The sequence below is a fragment of the Lissotriton vulgaris genome, chromosome 7 (assembly GCF_964263255.1).
Source record: "Lissotriton vulgaris chromosome 7, aLisVul1.2, whole genome shotgun sequence".
NCBI lineage: Eukaryota > Metazoa > Chordata > Amphibia > Caudata > Salamandridae > Lissotriton > Lissotriton vulgaris.
This window is the reverse complement of record NC_141695.1, coordinates 950,628,708-950,646,429: the sequence shown is the minus strand read 5'-3', so window position 1 is coordinate 950,646,429 and position 17,722 is coordinate 950,628,708. Positions and strand designations below refer to the sequence as shown.

At 40.4% G+C, this 17,722-nt stretch overlaps 1 protein-coding gene across 3 annotated transcripts in view; it reads left to right on the top strand.

Annotated features, from left to right (window-relative positions):
- The window catches only part of ATP10B (ATPase phospholipid transporting 10B (putative)), a 546,723-nt gene that overhangs the window by 517,981 nt on the left and 11,020 nt on the right, over positions 1–17,722 (top strand). For all 3 annotated transcript variants that reach the window (XM_086931395.1, XM_086931397.1, XM_086931396.1), the window contains 5 exons: positions 1,082–1,158; positions 8,946–9,071; positions 14,032–14,232; positions 15,617–15,697; positions 16,743–16,847. In XM_086931395.1, coding sequence (XP_086787521.1) covers positions 1,082–1,158; positions 8,946–9,071; positions 14,032–14,232; positions 15,617–15,697; positions 16,743–16,847 — 590 coding nt within the window. The remainder of the gene's footprint in view (positions 1–1,081; positions 1,159–8,945; positions 9,072–14,031; positions 14,233–15,616; positions 15,698–16,742; positions 16,848–17,722) is intronic.

Genomic DNA, 17,722 nt, shown 5'->3' with positions numbered 1-17,722 from the left:
CTAGCACAATGCTATCCACACTGAGCTAGAAAGGGACAATGTATTTTGCAGTTTCTCCAGAAAAATCTCAAAACATAGGATTAGCACATTGCCATCCACGCTGAGCTGTAAAAGGACAAAAGCCTTTTACCACTCTAGGCACAGCTTTGGTAAAATACAATCAAAGCCAACCTGAAATGGATAAAAGCAACCCCTGACACATGTTTTGCTATCATAGCTTTTCAGAGTGTCCCTGGTGTTTTAGGGTGCTCTATACTGAAGCGGCTCTCCACCTAAAGTTGGGAACTACCCAGAGTACTCTGCTTCTACATTTTGCTCCTGGGCTTTAATGTCTTCTGCAAGAAAGATTTTGAATCCCACAAGTGCAGTCGCCGTCTACATAACATTTAGTTTATAATTTATAGCTACTTTTCACAGAAGCAGTACTTGCTCTGTTTCTTCATCACTCCCATTGCAGTCCTCATGCTTTGAAATCTGATTTTTTTCAGCTTCGGTCTGCTAAAACCTAGGGCACAGCAGACCCGCAGATGAAGTGTCGTTTTGCTTCTTTGTACCATCAGATTTCATAATAGTCATTGTTGAATTGGGGCCTGTTTTGTTTGTAAAGCTAAGACTAATGACATGTCGGTTCTGAGAAAATCCAGCAGTGTTGGACTGGTCCTGGAGAGAATGCATTGATGATTGCCTTGACTTCACCACATTTGAGAAGAAAAGGTGATTGGTTACCCTCCCCATTCCTCCTTGTTTGTAGCTCTAATAGAAGTCATTGTTTTTCACCCCATTCAATGCCAAACGCTTTAGAATCATTCTCTCTAGATATCAAAGACCATGCTATGCTTAATGTTCAAGCAGCCAAGCAGCTTCAACCCAAGTGTTTTTGTGTACTTGTCCCAAACATATTCCAGAAACTGAAACTGGAATGGTGATTCCCCCAGTTTCAGGATCTATTGTGAAACAAAAAATTTGCCACAAGTTATGCAGCTAGGTTGTAGTAATGGCTGGTGTCATAGGTCACTAATGTGTTTGTGTTTTGCAATTATTTCCTGTGACATTTTAAAGTAATCTCATTCTTTCTTACCAGGTGATGGTGCCAATGATGTCAGTATGATTCAAGCTGCTGATGTAGGGATTGGAATCTCCGGGCAAGAAGGAATGCAGGTACGTGGAAGAACTTTGTTGTAGATTTTTGTAATAGTATGTCAGGACTTTCACCCTCATACATCTATCTTAAATCTATAATCAAAAAAATTATTTGGGAAGTCTTGTGAAGCGAATCACTTTCAGGAAAGTTAAAGTTTAGCCTTGCATTAACAAAGATAACATTTGCATCCATCCTCTTGTGGCCAATCTGATTGGTGGAGTACAACAGATGATTGTTTTTCTTACTTACCACTCTGCTCCCTTACAATTGTGTGCATCACTGCCAATGCTAAAATGATGTCAATTCAAATCAACAGTCTTTGATGTAGCATGCCTTCTGGAATTACATGTTCTGTATTCTTCTGCTATCTAGTGGTTGGATCTGGAATGGCTAGTCTTTAAGTTGTATCTCTTGTGATTTTTAGGTTTCGCCTGCACAGCACTTGCACTGTGGTTGTGAAATCAATTGTTTTGAATATATCTAAAAAGGGAATTACATCCTGCGTTCACTTTTTATTGGTCCATATGCTTGCCAGTTTACTTTCCTCCATTTCTATTGATTGTAGCCTCTTCTCCCTTCTGTATCGGTCTTATCAATTTCCCATAGCCTAACTACTCAAACCCATCCGCGTTGGTGGTTTGAACTTTCTTTCTTTTGGTTAACACTGCATGCCATTTACATTTTGGTATTTTTCCCTCTAAGCATCTAATATTGCTATATTGTACCACTAAACAGGCAGTCACAATTGCAGTTACCTTGCAGTTAAAAGGGTTTTGATTTATATGGTGCAGCAGGTGCAGTGGCGCACAGAGGTAAAAAGCTGTTGGGACCCCTCTAAATAGATTATTGCTAATTTGCAGTACTAAACAGACAGTCACACGTGCAGTTATCTAGCAAGCACTAGGGTATGGTTACAATGATGCAGCAGGTGCAGTGACACCGGGTCCAAAAGATTTAGGCACACCGCTAAACACCTAATATTGCTATGTTTTACTAATAAACAGGCAGTCACAAGTGCAGTTACCTTGTAGACACTAGGATCATGATTTAAGTGGTGCAGCAGGTGCAGTTACCCAAGGGCCCAAAGCTCTAGGAACCTCTCTAAACACCAGATGTTACTATATTTTCCTACTTTAACAGGCAGTCACAAGTGCTGTTCTATATCAGGCAAAAGGGTAATGATTTGAATGGTGCAGTAACACCAGGCCCAAAGGTTGTCAGAACTCCTCTAAAATCCTAGAATTGCTATATTTACCACTAAACAGGCAGTCACAATTGCAGTTACATTTCAGTTAAAAGGGGGTTGATTTAAACCACGCAGCAGGTGCTGTGGCACTTGGGCCACAAGCTCTCTAGGGACTCCACTGAACACTGATTATTGCTACATTTTACTACTAAACACACCGTAACAAGTGCAGTTATTTAGCATGCACTAGGGTTATGGTCACAATGATGGAGCAGGTGCAGTAACACCAGGACCAAAAGCTCTAGGCACACCACTAAACAACAAAAATTGCTATATTTATTTTACTAGTAAACAGGCAGTCACAAGTGCAGTTACCTTGCAGGCAATAGGGTCGTGATTGAAATGGTGCTGCTGGAGCAGAGGCACTGGGGCCAAAAGTTGTCATAACTCATCCAAAAAAAAATATTGCTTTATTTTACTACAAAACAGGCAGTCACAAATGCAGATATCTTGCATGCACTACAGTCAGGTTTTAAATGGTGCAGCTCTTGCTGTGACACCGAGACCAAAAGTTCTGGACACCACACTAAACATAGATTATTGCTATATTTTAATACTAAACGGGCATTCACAGGTGCGGTTATCATGCAGGTACTAAGATCATGATTTGAATGGTGCAGTGGAGCTTTTTTTTCTTACGTTAAGACTGCACAGCATTTACTGTTTGACCATTACTTATCTTCCCTTGGCTGCACACATTTAATGAAATGAAAATAGGTATTTGTAGAGTGCACAACTACTCACATAGTGTCCCGGCGCTAAGAACCACCAAAACCACAGGCAACAAGAGCTCAAACCTCGCCCCCAAGATACTTATTGCTGGAACAGTCAAGTTTTTAGTTGTGTCCTAAAGATGAGCAAGTATTGGACCTGTCTAGGAGTGGCCACCTGCCCGGGAGCGGGCACATTTAGGGATGAGCATCAGGGACTGCCCTGAGGACCTCAAGACACGTTGTGGCTCATAGTGCTGGACCCTCCTCAAATATACAGCTTCCGTACCATGGAAAGCTCAGTACGGGTGCATGTAAAACATGCTTGTTTAACTCTGCTGTAGTGGGTGGTACATTTAACTAATTTTCACAATCTTTATGATTCTGTTCTGGAAATAAAATAGATTACTTTGTTCCGTATCAAGTGTTTGTTGGCGCAGTATGTAGCCTAAACCCGAACTAAGTGATTGCAATGCTTTACATTGGCACGCTACGTGGTGCTCTGTAGGGATGTTTTAGCCTCCTTTATTCATTGGGACCGTTTTTGTATAACATTACAGCGCCAGACACCTGACACAGAATCTTGTATTGTAAATATGGTCATGTGCTTCTTCTAAAAGTATTCATCGAGTTTTGTGATTGCATCCTGTTCCTTCTACTGGCTGGGATGGGAGGCTATATAGTTTCAAGAACTGTGAATTCGAAAATTCCAGCTGCTGGGCATTGTTGTCCCATTGCTCAAAGCTTGCCTTTTTTATGTGCATGTGTGTCTTTGGTGACTGTACGGGATTTGAGCTGCTGTTCTCTTTCTGGATGACAATTATTATTTTGAAATACTTTTAAATAAAAAAATATTTTTTGTTGCCCTGGCAAAGTGCTTGGTCGGCCCCCCTACTCCCCCTGGGGGGGGGGGGGGGGGGAGGCGCGACCGCGCTCTGTGCCAGGGCCGGTTTTCGGCCGTTTTTGTTACAGGGCCGTTTTTGCAGCAAAAACGGCCCTGCAACAAAAACGGCCCCAGGGGCCCAAAACCGGCCCCCAACCATGCGGCCCACCAGGGGATTGCCCGGTGCCCGCAACGGCCAGTCCGGGCCTGTTAAACAGCCTCCCGTATTTTCATTGTTATATAATATAAAGAACATCAATGGCACATTCCTAAAACAGGCAAAAGCTTTGTCTGAATGGTATTTTAGGTATATAATTGCTAAAAAGGGTTTGAGTTGTCCAAAGTAATGTAAGCGCCTCCTGCATTTTTGTTGTTATGTTACACAAAGAACACTAACTGCACATTCTTAAAGCAGGCAAAGTGCAGTTATTTAGCAGGCACTAGGGTAATAATTTAAATGTTTCAGCAGGTGCAGCGACACATGGCTTATTAAATCAAATGCCCTGGAGTGTTGATACAACATGCAAAAAAGTATATAGCACAATAATTGAAAATGTCAGTGTACTGTTTAAATAAAGAATTGTAACCCATAAGTAACACAATGATGATGTAAGTGCAAGTATTTACTGCATGCTCATCATTGCTTCACAGTGTGTTCATGTTTAAGTTTTTTCAAAATAATGTAAAAAACGTGTGGTAAAAAAAAAACAACGTAGGAGGAATCTGTGTAAAAAAAAAAAATGGAAAAAAATGCTTGCCCATCTTAATTAAACAGTAATCTCACATTCAGTGTGTTTCTTTCACTTATATTGTGCAACTGTTCAAATGCTCATTTGAAAAATATTAAGTTAATTTTCATTTATCTGATCAATGGACAGTAACCAAACAACACCTTTTCATCTAGTTTTCGTAATCTTGTTTTTTGAGATGTGCAAAAACAGCACTTACGCTGTACTTGTATGGCTCTTCAGCCACCCTTTACCTAGTCTCCCCGTAGCTGCACCACTTTCAAGCCTTCTAATCAGGTACATGTTTTTTCTTTGTCCTGCACCATTTACCTAACCGCCCCACTTTATAATACCACTAATAACAGCACAATATATTTCCTTTTTGTACATAAGTAAGTCATAACACTTTAACAGACTTTATTGTACAACTAATTAGCAAGCTACAACTTACAACAAAAAAACCTATTATTAATCACGTAGGCGAAACCTAATACATTTACTAATGCTTGGTTTTGTTGCGGCGATCTTCGTCATCAACCATTTGGTTCCTTTTCGTTGCCTAGAAGAAGGAAGAAGTCACTAGAGACTCATGGTTCAAAGCAAAGGGATTCAATTGGAAATTGACCCTCAGAACCATCCCCAACACCAAAAGTCGAAAGGGAGTGTGGGAGGGAGAAAGAACCTTCTGTGTAGGAGCCTTCATCAACTGACAACAATGCCAAAGGAAAGACTAGAAGCATCGACATGGAATCAAAAGCCCTAGACATTGAGAGGAAAAGAAAGCAAAATGAAGGAATTCATGAGAAGAAAATGAGAGTTGAACAAAATCTTTAATTATGCAAGATCCCTCTAAAGATTCCACAAGAGAAATTCACAGAACAAAAGGAGACTTACTTAGAGCCACCAATTGGTCCCAAACCACTGAAGGGGAGGTCAAGGAAGAATTCTTCCAATAAGAGGAAGAGTAAGGACTGGTCGAGCAGGATCCCTCCCAGGAAGGAGAGTCTACAGAGGAATGGCAAGACCCCTACACAAGTTTGCTGGAGGTAGGGGTAGGTTTATATCGATCTAGGTACCCCCTGATGGCATCATTGGGATAAAGAGGGCAACAGACACATATGGTGGTCAGCTTGAAGATAAGCATTCAGAAATGTATTTCCTGCTGCAGTCCATATTACCTGATCAGAAGAGAAATCAGTTCTAGTCTGTTACCCAGTTTCCTGGACCAGGACCGATAGGCATTCAAAGAAGTTGCAGCTGCCAAAGCAATCCCAATGGGAGTAGAGAAAAAAATACAGATTCTTCTACTTGGGGCAACATGGCAGCAGACTCAATAATTGTGGCAACAGCACCTAAGAGGGCCAATACTCCCACCTCAGCACAATCCCCTCCTGATAAATAAATTGGTGAACATCGTAAAGTGAAACATGGGGAGGTCAGCAGTGATGCATAGAAATGCTCTGTTTAACAGGTACGTGCATCAATAATGGGACAACATTGTTATTGATTTAAACAATACACACATCCTTTTGTTCACAAAGTGGTCCGTCAAGCACACTACCACAGTAGCAGCATGGCTTGTCCTCATAGCGCACCTTTTGTGGAACAGAGAGAGGAAAAGGGACCACCCCAAGGGTAAGAGTGGATCATCCACTAATTGAATTTACAACACAATCCCTCCTACACAAGTCACCAGTTGAAGGAAGGAATGATCTAATGTTTACTCCAGGAATGGAGGGAAATCAACTCCGACAAATGGATACTAAATCTGATCCAATACAGTTACTGCATAGAACTGCAAAATAGACCACCTACTTACAATAAGACCAGAAGCAAAGACAAAAAGCTGAGCTTGAGAAAAAAAGTCAAAAAATTATTTTAAAAGAGGGCAATAAAACTAGTACTACAAAAATGAAGGCAAGGAGTTTATTCCACCTATTGCCTGGTACCAAAACCAGACAAGACATAAAGGCCCATATTAGACCCAAGGGCACTCAACAAATCTTTCAATACACAAAAAAGTAAAAATGACCTCAATACAAGAAGTCCTCCCTCTCACGCAGAAAGAACACCATCTGACAATTAAAGATCTCAACGATGTCTACTTTCATATATCTGTGAACATGAAACACAGATGTCATTTAGAATGTCATGACTGATGAGGTATGTGAGGTCATAAGCAGTGCATTTCTGTGGTATAATTATAGTTAGCTCAGCTAGCTATATATATTGAACTTCACTGGTTTTGTACGAGTGAAATCTGAGCCTAACTTTAATGTCCCGGTAACATTTGGTTTTCAGTGAATTTCTGTTTCCTTCATTCCATGTGCGATGTCAACAAGATACGACTGCACTTGTCAAAGACTGATCATTTGTAACTAGTCACCTCTAATTATAATGTACTATTTTGTATATTTTCATGGTTTCAATAAGGTAGTTCACACCAGTTTTACATTTGTTCTTGCGTTGTTGATCAAAGCCTCACTGTGCTTTTGAAAATTTCCCGCTTCTAGCTCACTACTTTGTTGCCACAGGCCACCCATTTGTCTGATTTCAATCATGCTTTACTTTATGTATTACTCTGGTAGATAAATAAATAATTGTTTCTTGTGGATGATGAAAAAAATGGTTCACTGCGTTTGTGAGGATACTTCTTGCTAATCGTTTGCAACTTGTGTACAGTTCACCGCCCCTCATGTCTCTTTCTTCTGTTTACAAGACCATTGTGTCTCAGAAACTTGGGGCGCTCCAGCACAACATTGTGATTAACGCTATATTTAGCATTCCCTCCGGGGAGACTTCCGTCCGGCAGAACCCTCCGGTTCCGACAATGGGCTCCGTAGTTGTCCCCAGGGCTCCAGGGGCCTAAGGAGCGGGGCCCTGTGCACCTCCTTTAAAAATAAATCTGGCCTACCCAGTGGCTCTTTTTGGGCTACAGTCGTGTTCGAAGCTCCTATGAGAATTAACATTGGAAACACACTAGTTTTGACCCCCCCCCCTTTTTCTCGGCCCCTGCTTGACGTATTACCACAAAAAAACGGTGATCTTTAATTTATACAATAACTGCATGGGTGTAGTTTTGATTACAGTGCAGTTGTTTGATATCTCTAAAGAGTTTTGCTAGTTTACTAACGGAGGATTTATTGGATCGTATAACATATAGGGTGCACTGCCCTGGTATGAGCCACAGTGCAACTTTAACTGGGCGCACCAGCTGCAGACCAGGACAGAGAGACCTATTACAATGAAAGCACTATACTCAGTACAGACACAGACTTGGGCCTGCACTAGGAACAGTGCGTTAGTTAAAGGCTATTTGAAGCTACTGTTACGCATTGCACTGTGCAGGTGGCACCCCGGCCAAAGTTTTAAAAGTTCATAGAAATCCCCATGCAGCCAGGTGCAGTGAGTTACTGCACCTGACTGCAGAGTGTTCCCTGGGACCTTATTTCCCCCCCCTTATAAAGGGCGCCTTTAGGAGGGTGCACTGACTGTGTGCCACCTTCGAATGGCGCCCAGTAAATGAGCTTGCATGTGGTCTCTTCCCTCTGTCAACCGCATCTGTAATTCGGTAGATGTTCAAAGGCAACATATGCCCTCACTTGCATGGCCACACCTTGAAAAGTTAGGGGTGATTAGTAGGAGATATAACATGTTCTGTCATGGCTCTTGGTTTAAGATTTGAGGAAGCTGGCAGAAGGGTGTACTCCTGATGTGCAATCCAGATTCTGGGAGCGTTCTTTTATTTTTTATAAAGTATGGTATTACACATTTTGTGTGAAAGTATGTTATTAACATTATGAGATGGGCTGGATCTGGGAGCTGCTAACTGTTCAGTTACTTCGCAGTCTAGTCCCTTCGAGTACAGAGCACAAGGCAAGGTTTCATTCAGCTGAGCTGATGTTGCTCTTATTCTCTCGCATCCCGATATGAGTTCTAAAACGTGTCATTGGGTGCTGAAGAATACACGGTCAATAGATTAGAACATCTTCTAGAAAATAAAAGAAGTGAGTAGGCATACATTGAAGTGGAAGTTAGCAGAGCCGGACTTTAAACAACTTGTAGAAATGTTGCAATTCTAGACTGACACTTGGAAAAATCACTTTGCTGAACTCGGTGACTTTCATTTTCATCTGATGAAGGACAGTTGGTCTTAGATCAACAGTATCTTCTACCTTTAAGTGCAGTTTTTTGGGCAGTTTTCTTCATTCTTGTGTCTTTCTTGTTTTTACTGTAGGCTGTAATGTCGAGTGATTTTGCCATCACCAAGTTCAAGCATCTCAAGAAGCTGCTTTTGGTCCACGGTCACTGGTGCTACTCCCGCTTGGCTAAGATGGTCCTCTACTTCTTCTACAAGAATGTGGTGAGTTTGAGATGGGTGGCATGCTGGGACTCTGTGATTATGGGTTTGCATAGCTGATTAGATGTATTTCTGCTTAATAGAATAGTCATAGACAGATGAGCGAAGCTCACAGCATTATTTGACTCAGACGGGGCAACATTCTGATACAAACTATACAATTTCCTCAAAGGAAGTCGGTTATAAGGCAGTGATGTGATTTGATGTAAACCTAACCTCATATTCCAAAATCTTAAAGACAATTTATTTTGTGACAGAGCTAGACTATTAGAAAGGATGTCTTGCTTTTCTGCAAGATTAAACTACACACTTTACACAATCCCATATTTTATCTAGCCATGATTGATTTAATTGGGGCATTTTTTTTATTGTAAACACTATTTTTAGATTTAAATGCTTTTGAAAACTAGTTTCTAATCTTGACTTCTGCACGTGCCCAAATGAGTAATTTCTTGGTAAATAAGTTTGTCGGTCAACAGCTCAGTACTTCTGTCAACTTGTTCAGAAGCAGGCTAAACACTAGCATTAGGTGTTCTGTTTAAACTTTTATTTTAGAGTTATTTAAAAGTACTCTTGGATTACATGAGGCAGAAAACACTGAGAACCCATTACTGCTTTCAGGAATAAAGTTTGACATATATAATAATTTTTCCACTATCCCCAATACACTAAAAGAAGCTTCCCCTATAGTCAAGACATAAAAGAATAGTGTTTTTAAGTTCTCACGGGTGTCCAGTGAGTTGTGGGTAAAAGTATTCAAGAAACTAAATCAGACTCTCCGTTGGATCCCTGCCCCCCAGTAGTATACTAAAAAGCATAGTAAAGGAGGTGAGTCCTACACTGACAAACATTTTTAATAATATGTTTTTATCAGGCACATTCCCAGCCATCTGGAAAGATGAAGCCATTCTTCGTTTGATAAAGAAAGCAAACCTGGATATAATCATGACAAGCAATTATCGATCAATTGCTAGGCTACCTTTTCTGGCAAAATTGTTGAGAAAGTAATGAACAATCAACTAACACAGTTCATTCAGGAAAAAGAATTACTTGACCCCTCCCAGTTTAGTTTCCGCTCCGGGCATAGCACGGAGATGGAACTCATCAAGGCTACAGAGGAGATCAGGGCAGCAATGGACCAGGGGGTGTGGCTGTTCTAATTCTCCTAGATTTGTCAGCGGCCTTTGATACTGTGTATCATGACATACTGCTCCAGTGTCTGGAAAAATTAGGGGTAAAGAACCTAGCCCTATCTCTAATAGCATCATTCCTGAAAAATAGGAAACAGACTGTGACCTTGGATCAGTTTCAAGCTACTCCGTATGCACTTCAGGGATCATTGTTGAGCCCATCTCTGTTCAACATTTATGTGTCTGAACTGGCTCCCTTGATCCAACATTTCGGCTTTAATTTGACATCATATGCAGATGACACACAAATTGTGGTTGCGGTGCACAAAAACCAAGTTTCCCCCACCACACAATTTCAGAATTGCATGAGGGAAATTATTCATTGGATGGGAAGGCATTGCCTCAAACTGAATTCGGATAAAACCAAGGTAGTCATATTTGGCAATCTCCGACTTATATGGGATGACTGATGGTGGCCAGCTGAAATCGTAGAACTTCTAAAGCCGGTAAAAAAGGCAAAAAACCTTGGCGTGTTGATCGACAACAAACTTACCTATTCTCCGCAAACCAATGCCATGTAATGGCCTCTACCCTGGGTTACAGAAGCAACACTTGAAAAAGTTGCAAATGATATAGAATGCCGCTTCCAGGCTTTTGCTGAATCTGCCAAAATATCAATCTATCTCAGAAGGCATTCGGAAACTTCAATGGTTACCAGTGGCACAGTGCATCAAGTTTAAAGTACTCTGCCTAGCTTATAAGGCACTGAACAATACTGGAGCAGCATCATTAAAAAGTACTTTTTCCTGGTACCACCCAGGCAGATGTCTAAGGTCTACTAACACCAGGTTGATACTGCTACCAAGAATTCGAACTGCGAACTGGGGATGTTGAAGTATAAGCTACTGCACAGCCATACTTTGGAATACTCTCCCAGCAAGTATAAGAGCAGCTAATTCCCTCATCTCCTTCAGAAAACCATTCAAAACCTGGTTGTTTAACTTATTCTTTAACAAATTCTTCTTCTCTTCTTTTAAGGCTACATTAAGGTCCAGCGCCAAGACATCTTCGGGTATGCGTGCGCTTTAGAAATCACATTAACATAACATGATAAAGCGATTCTGACGGACTGCCACGGTCTAGCCCTGATAATGTCACTATTTCTTGTCGTGTGGGCTTGGCAGCTCATCATACTCCACACAAGACCAGCTAGAACATCTCCCTGGTAAATAAGACATTGTTATATCACAAACTTAGTTTGATTTATACCAGAATCTAACTCAAGGGAATTATTACAAACCAACCCAAACACTCGTATAGCACAGCAAAAAAATAAATTAATGAAACCAGTGAAAGTGTATAGTTTCAACTAGGATGGCTCCTAAGCACTTAAATTGAAAAAGAAGGAAATCGTGCATTTTTCATTATTTTCCGGTACAGTACTCCTCATGAGCAGGACTTTTCCTACCCTAGTACTCTTAGTGTGTCGCATTTTCACACTGCTTAATATTCAGGATAACAACTCTTTCCCATCAAAGACCTAGATCTTGTGTGATAAAAAATAAAATCACAGGGCTGTCAGCAGGGTGAGAGGTCAGAATGCAATGTTATCATTACGAAATAATATTACACTGAACTGACATTTTTGGAAACTATTTGTTTCCGAAAAGGATAAATACTGTTGGGAGGTGATCCTTGGCAAATGATCATAACAGTGCATAATTTAACACCGAGATCCTCAAAGGAGAAGCTTGAGAAAATATATATACAAATACAGAGGAAAAGGAGCAGAGGGGCTATGATGGAAGCATTTAATTTCCATTTGTAAAGGACATAGAGGAAGAGGGATGCACACTTTCAGAAAGATAGGTAGTAGCACAGGTGAAAGGGATGAGCAGGAGAACTGTCTGGAATGTGTTTTCCACAGACAAGACAGAGGACATAGGGAAGAGTCTACCATTAAAAGATGCATAGTCAAAGAGTCAATGGTTCACTTCAAAACGTTTTTCCACATCTTGTTTTAAAGCCAGTTCACAAAAAGTGCACATGCACAAATATGAAGGGTACACACAGTTTGCTTGGCTGAACTGCATCTTGCATACTCACAAGATTTGTAGCTCTGTCCAAGATGGTGTGATTAGTTAGACCAGTGTACATCCTTTATCACAGAGGGATGATGCAATATCTGGGTCTGGCGTAGTTCCCGTTACCTTACGGCACAGCACTTTTTGGAATTGGAGGCCTAATGCAGACAGGGGACACTGTCTGTGTTTTATATCCTCCACATGAGATTCGGCACGCTTTGCTCATGTGGAGCACAGTACACAAACGTGCCACTCAAGAACCTTAGGTTTGTGTTTACAATTGTGACCATAGTGGAGCTGTAGGAATGTAACCTAACTATTAAACGTTAGCACATAACTTATGCTGCCATCCTGACCCAGACACATCCCACGTTAGGCAATTAGCATCTAACTCCTCGCCAATGTGCAACTGCATATTTGTAAACTGAACCCAAGGAAGTAAAAAAGTCCTGATAGTCCCAGACAAATTACAGCCTGCAAAAGTAATCAAGCTGGAAATTCGAGTAATGGATAATCAGGGGGCTGACAGATTGACTTGGGCTGCTACTCCTTATCTGCCGTGTTTCTTTGTTATCCTTTTTGCTAAATAACCTCCTTCCAGGAACATTGTAAGCTCTACACAATAAAGACTTTAAGTCTGCAGACAGCAGGAACAAAAGGACTATTAAATCTTGAAGGTTGATGGATGCTGCATATACCACACGATAGCTAGCAAATGTAAATATTGTTTCCCTTTGTGTTCTTCATTTATTTATAAAGCTCTTGCAATAGCGAGTGCATTCAAATCATCTGCCTTTTATTACAAGATTAATGTATATGTAAATGAGCTGTATGTGGAAGAATTATGTAAATTGAAAAATAATGCATTTTCCAAATACCGGTTAACATGAAATCCTGGTACTTGCTGCAAGCCTGATTTCTTGCAATGCAATTCATGGAAAGCAAATCGTGGAAAGCATTCATGCTAACCGTACTTTTTTGTGGGAGCTTTCATAATTCTGAGAAATGCACGATATTTTGCCTGTACTCGTGATATTGGGCAAAAATAGTTTGTTTAGAACAATCAACAGACCAACTTCAAGGAGTGTTGTGGTGGAGAAGGGCGTTTATCAGTTGTTATTCGCATTTACTGAAATGTGTATACCTGAGGCATGTGATCATGTGGAAAACCTTAGATGTGGCTTTGTTCAGTAACAAGAAGTCAACATTCAGAATGCATCTTCAAAAATAATTGCCACTTCTACAACAAATTAAATATAACGCGATTGCATAGCAGGTGAAATCATTCCAGATCTTTTTGTTTTACACTTATAATTAGTGAAACTTTTTGTATTCAAAAACTGTTATAAATGCCTAAATGCTTTTTCTATCCTTCCGAGGGGGGGTTAAGAAAAAGCTGGAATTTCCCCGTGCATACCAGGCATGTCGGTGTGGGGAAAATATGTAAGAAATTAGACTGTTGTCATGTAGCACATGCTTTCAATATAAAGTTCCCGCGTGACATCCAGTTTTTACCTAACTTTATATTGATAATAATTTGAAATTCAGTACAAGATTTAAAATGCTGGTACATAAATGTATTAATTAACAGCAAGGTCAGAGTACACTTAAGAGGGAAAGCTTCCTTCTTTGAACAGAAAGCAGCAGGTTCCAACTGTGCATTTTGTGTTTCTTGAATAAGGTAGCCCTTTGCTTGAGCTCTAGTTAAATTGTGTCCATGTTTCTTTTCTCTTCTCCCACTCCTTGCAGGCGTACGTCAACCTCCTCTTCTGGTTCCAGTTCTTCTGTGGCTTCACGGGCACCACAATGATTGATTACTGGCACCTGATTTTCTTCAACCTCTTCTTCACGTCCATTCCCCCCATTGTGTTCGGAATCCTCGACAAGGACATCTCTCCAGAAACTCTGATGAGTTTGCCTGAACTTTACAAAAGTGGGCAAAATTCAGAGGTGAATTTCTTTACATAAAGATTTGTGTATGTTGTTTAGGCTTCATCTTCCAGTCACCTTAAAGTATTAAATTAATAGTCACAAGGTCAATTTATAGCTAACTAGTCCTACACTTTCGAAAAATTCACATGTGATTAGCAATTTGGACTGATGATGTAGCTGCACCTTATTAGAGAACCTTCCCCCTGGTAAAGTTGGTACATTTTCTCAATCGCATTGCTTTGACTTGCTGAACATAGACATTTAACAAGTTATTTTCTAGCAGCACTGGAATAGCCAACCACCCTTCTTGCTCCACTGGAAACTATGGATGATGGGCTTCTTTAGACCATGAAAGCAGACATGTAGAGTCGGTGGATGCATATCTTGCCAGTGCCACAGTTTCACTGTATTTTTCTGATATGCTCACTACAGGTTGCCTATACGCCTTTGCTGGCCATTTTAAAGAGAGGCATTGGCTCGTTTACCCCTAGAGTCATGATGAATAAACTTTCCGTTTGTAGCGCAAAAGCACAGTCCTTCCCCAGACTGTAGAACAGTTTTCGAGAGTGGACCCCTACGTGGGAACAAACATTGAATGCTGCCATGTCAATAATACTAGAAGTAACTCTGAGGGATACTAAAAACCACATGGCTATATCAATTAACAGACATATTCCCTGGCTTCATTTAGCATTGATATTGGATAAATCACCCAGATTTTACAGGTGAATTTCATACATGCTACTACACCAAGATTCTCCCACAACAAGCCAGTGATCTTAGCTACAGTTGCACTTGAGATTATGGTTATGCTTGGCAATGTATCCAAAGGTATTACACGTAATGATTCTCTCCTTCTTAATATCTAATTTGAGTCCAAATGTTTCTAATTTGTTTTTGTGTCCACAGTTTCTTTAGTTCTAGCTGCCCTACAGTTTAATGCTTGAATGTTATTATCGAACCCGATAGAGGCCTCTTTTTCAAGCTCCTGTTGGTCCTACAATGGGACATGTTAATAAATGTATCTTGTTTGTGTAGTGCAATGGTCAACTTGGTTCTTATCTACCTTCATTACAAGGGCTGTTACGGTTCATTTTGGTAATGAGGTGGGAGATTTGTTTAGCCTCCTGTAGCTCATATTATAATACCTTTTAATTTAATTGTTCATTGTTGATTCTACACAAGGATATCTACTTGCTGAAAATGAGACTTAATGACCTTAAAATAATTTGTTCTGTGTCTCTTTTAAAACATGAATAAAAGGTACGAGCTATATAAGACTACTGAGTGTATTTTGACACCAAAAATATTCAGAATATTTGTTTTATATTTGATTTTTTTTTTTGGAAGTGTAACACACAAACTAGTCGTAGTAATTTAATTTCTCTACAACTCATCCTAGTGCTACAAGATGTCCACGTTTTGGGTTGCCATTATTGATGCCTTCTACCAGAGTCTTGTCTGCTTCTTCGTTCCATATCTTGTAAGTATATAAATTCTTTCCCTCTGTATAACTTACAAAATAAATTCATTCTGGTCCAAGCCTTTGACCAGGCAGACAAAGCAGCGTTCAGAGGTCTGCAGTCACTTTCACTTGCATAATTTGTTTGCATCACTGTTTGATCAAAATGTCTTCAATAAAGGATTCAGATATTTGCTCAGATGTTCTATTGGGGCTCCTTTACATGGCATGGTAAGTTGGTAGAAGTCATCCTTAAATATCTTAGTGAAGATTAGGCCTGGGCGGAGATCGCAGAGTTTGACCAAAAAACTCTACAGGTCAAAGCGGAGTTCCGCAAGCGCCAGAGTGCATTAGGTTGTACCGTTCAAGCTGATTTTTTGTGCCAGGTGTTTGTCCTACGCTGGAAAATCAGCACAAATGGTACCATGCACAGCGCAAGAAGCGCTGCTTCTTTCTTTTGCTAAAGTAGATGGTCTACTCGAGTGGCAGCTTCCTTAATGCGAATAGAAGGTTTCTCAAAGTGAGCAGTAGCGGCAGTCCACCCGCTTTGAGAAATCTTGCAGGGCGGTGGTCTGGAGTAAGATTTTCCTTACTTGCCAACCTAACGTTGGCGTGCAAAGAAAAAACTCGGCTACGCTGAGCAGATTTTTGTTTAACGCCACATGGTACGCAAGCAGGAAAAACTCTGCAAACTCTGCGAGCAGAGCAGAATATCACGCCCAGGCCCAGTGAAGATATTTTGTCTTACCAATGCCCAGAAACCAGATGTGTTGCATGCAAACAATGTGTAAATATTTGAATGATTTGGGTATATAATCGCTCATTTATTCAGCCAGCAGACAGCGCACTTGTGAAATATTTGCTTATTCTTCGATTCACCAATTGAAAGAAATTTTTTAGCTTAGAGGGGCATGCCTTCCAGTAAGAACTAATTTCTTATTTCAGTATCAATGCGCATCCCGAGCTTCGTGCAGCCCCACCATTGTTCTTTGGCTTTCTCATGGGCCTTGTTCCCTGTGATTCCTTCAGATTCACCAATGTCCCTCTTTGATTTGTTCTCTTACAGGTATCCAAGGATTCTGACATTGATCTTCTCTCCTATGGAACTCCAATAAACACCATCGCCCTTTTTACCATTCTGCTTCATTTGGCTATAGAGATTAAAAACTGGGTAGGTACTATGGTGGAGTCATGAAACATAAAACATTGCTTCTCACATTCAATCACCAACCAATGAGGTTCATTAAAAGTGAAGTCTGATAAAACTTGTAGTAGGCAAATATCTTTTGTTGCTCACTTATGTGAAAACAAAGGCATGTGTTGCTTTCAACTGTAGAAAGCCTTAAGTTACATTATTAAATGTTCACCCTATTTAGAGATGTTCGCAGCGGGAGAATCATTTGACACACTTTCCCTAAACTGATTTTAGGTGAAACCCTTCAGCCGTGGCAGCAAATCATGGACAGTTGTGGAGAATACTTGTTTATACTATACCTAGCAATAAAACCCTGCAGTGCCACGGCTGTTTTTTAATCAATTGAAAGGATTTAGATATTTTACATTTTCCTTCCCACTTTAGACTGATAGAATGTCGTCTGTCCCACAGGAGATGGGTGGATGTAATACATTATTTGGAAGTTTTTCCATTTTTTGTTGTATGGAGTTCAACAAATGGACCTTGGTGGTAGGATGAAGAAATGAAAACGGGCATACTTGGTCAAAAACGAGGCTATCTAAGATTTTTCCTCTGTGGCCCAGAGATTTCTTGGAGGAACAGAACCGTGGAAATGTGTGCACTTGCCTTGTAACCAGTCTGCATATGTATACTTATTTCCTGCCCAAACTCAAACGCAGTGCATGTTCATAGAGGGGGATTGTTCGAGTCGAACTCTTAAAAAGTAAATTGTAACTCTCTACAATGTGTTCATTAACATTGTGCTCCAGCCACCACCAAACATAGACAAGGAAAACCGTATTTACTGTACTGGGATATAAAACTGCCAGGGTCTTTTTGTATTACACGAAACGTGAAAACACCCACTGACA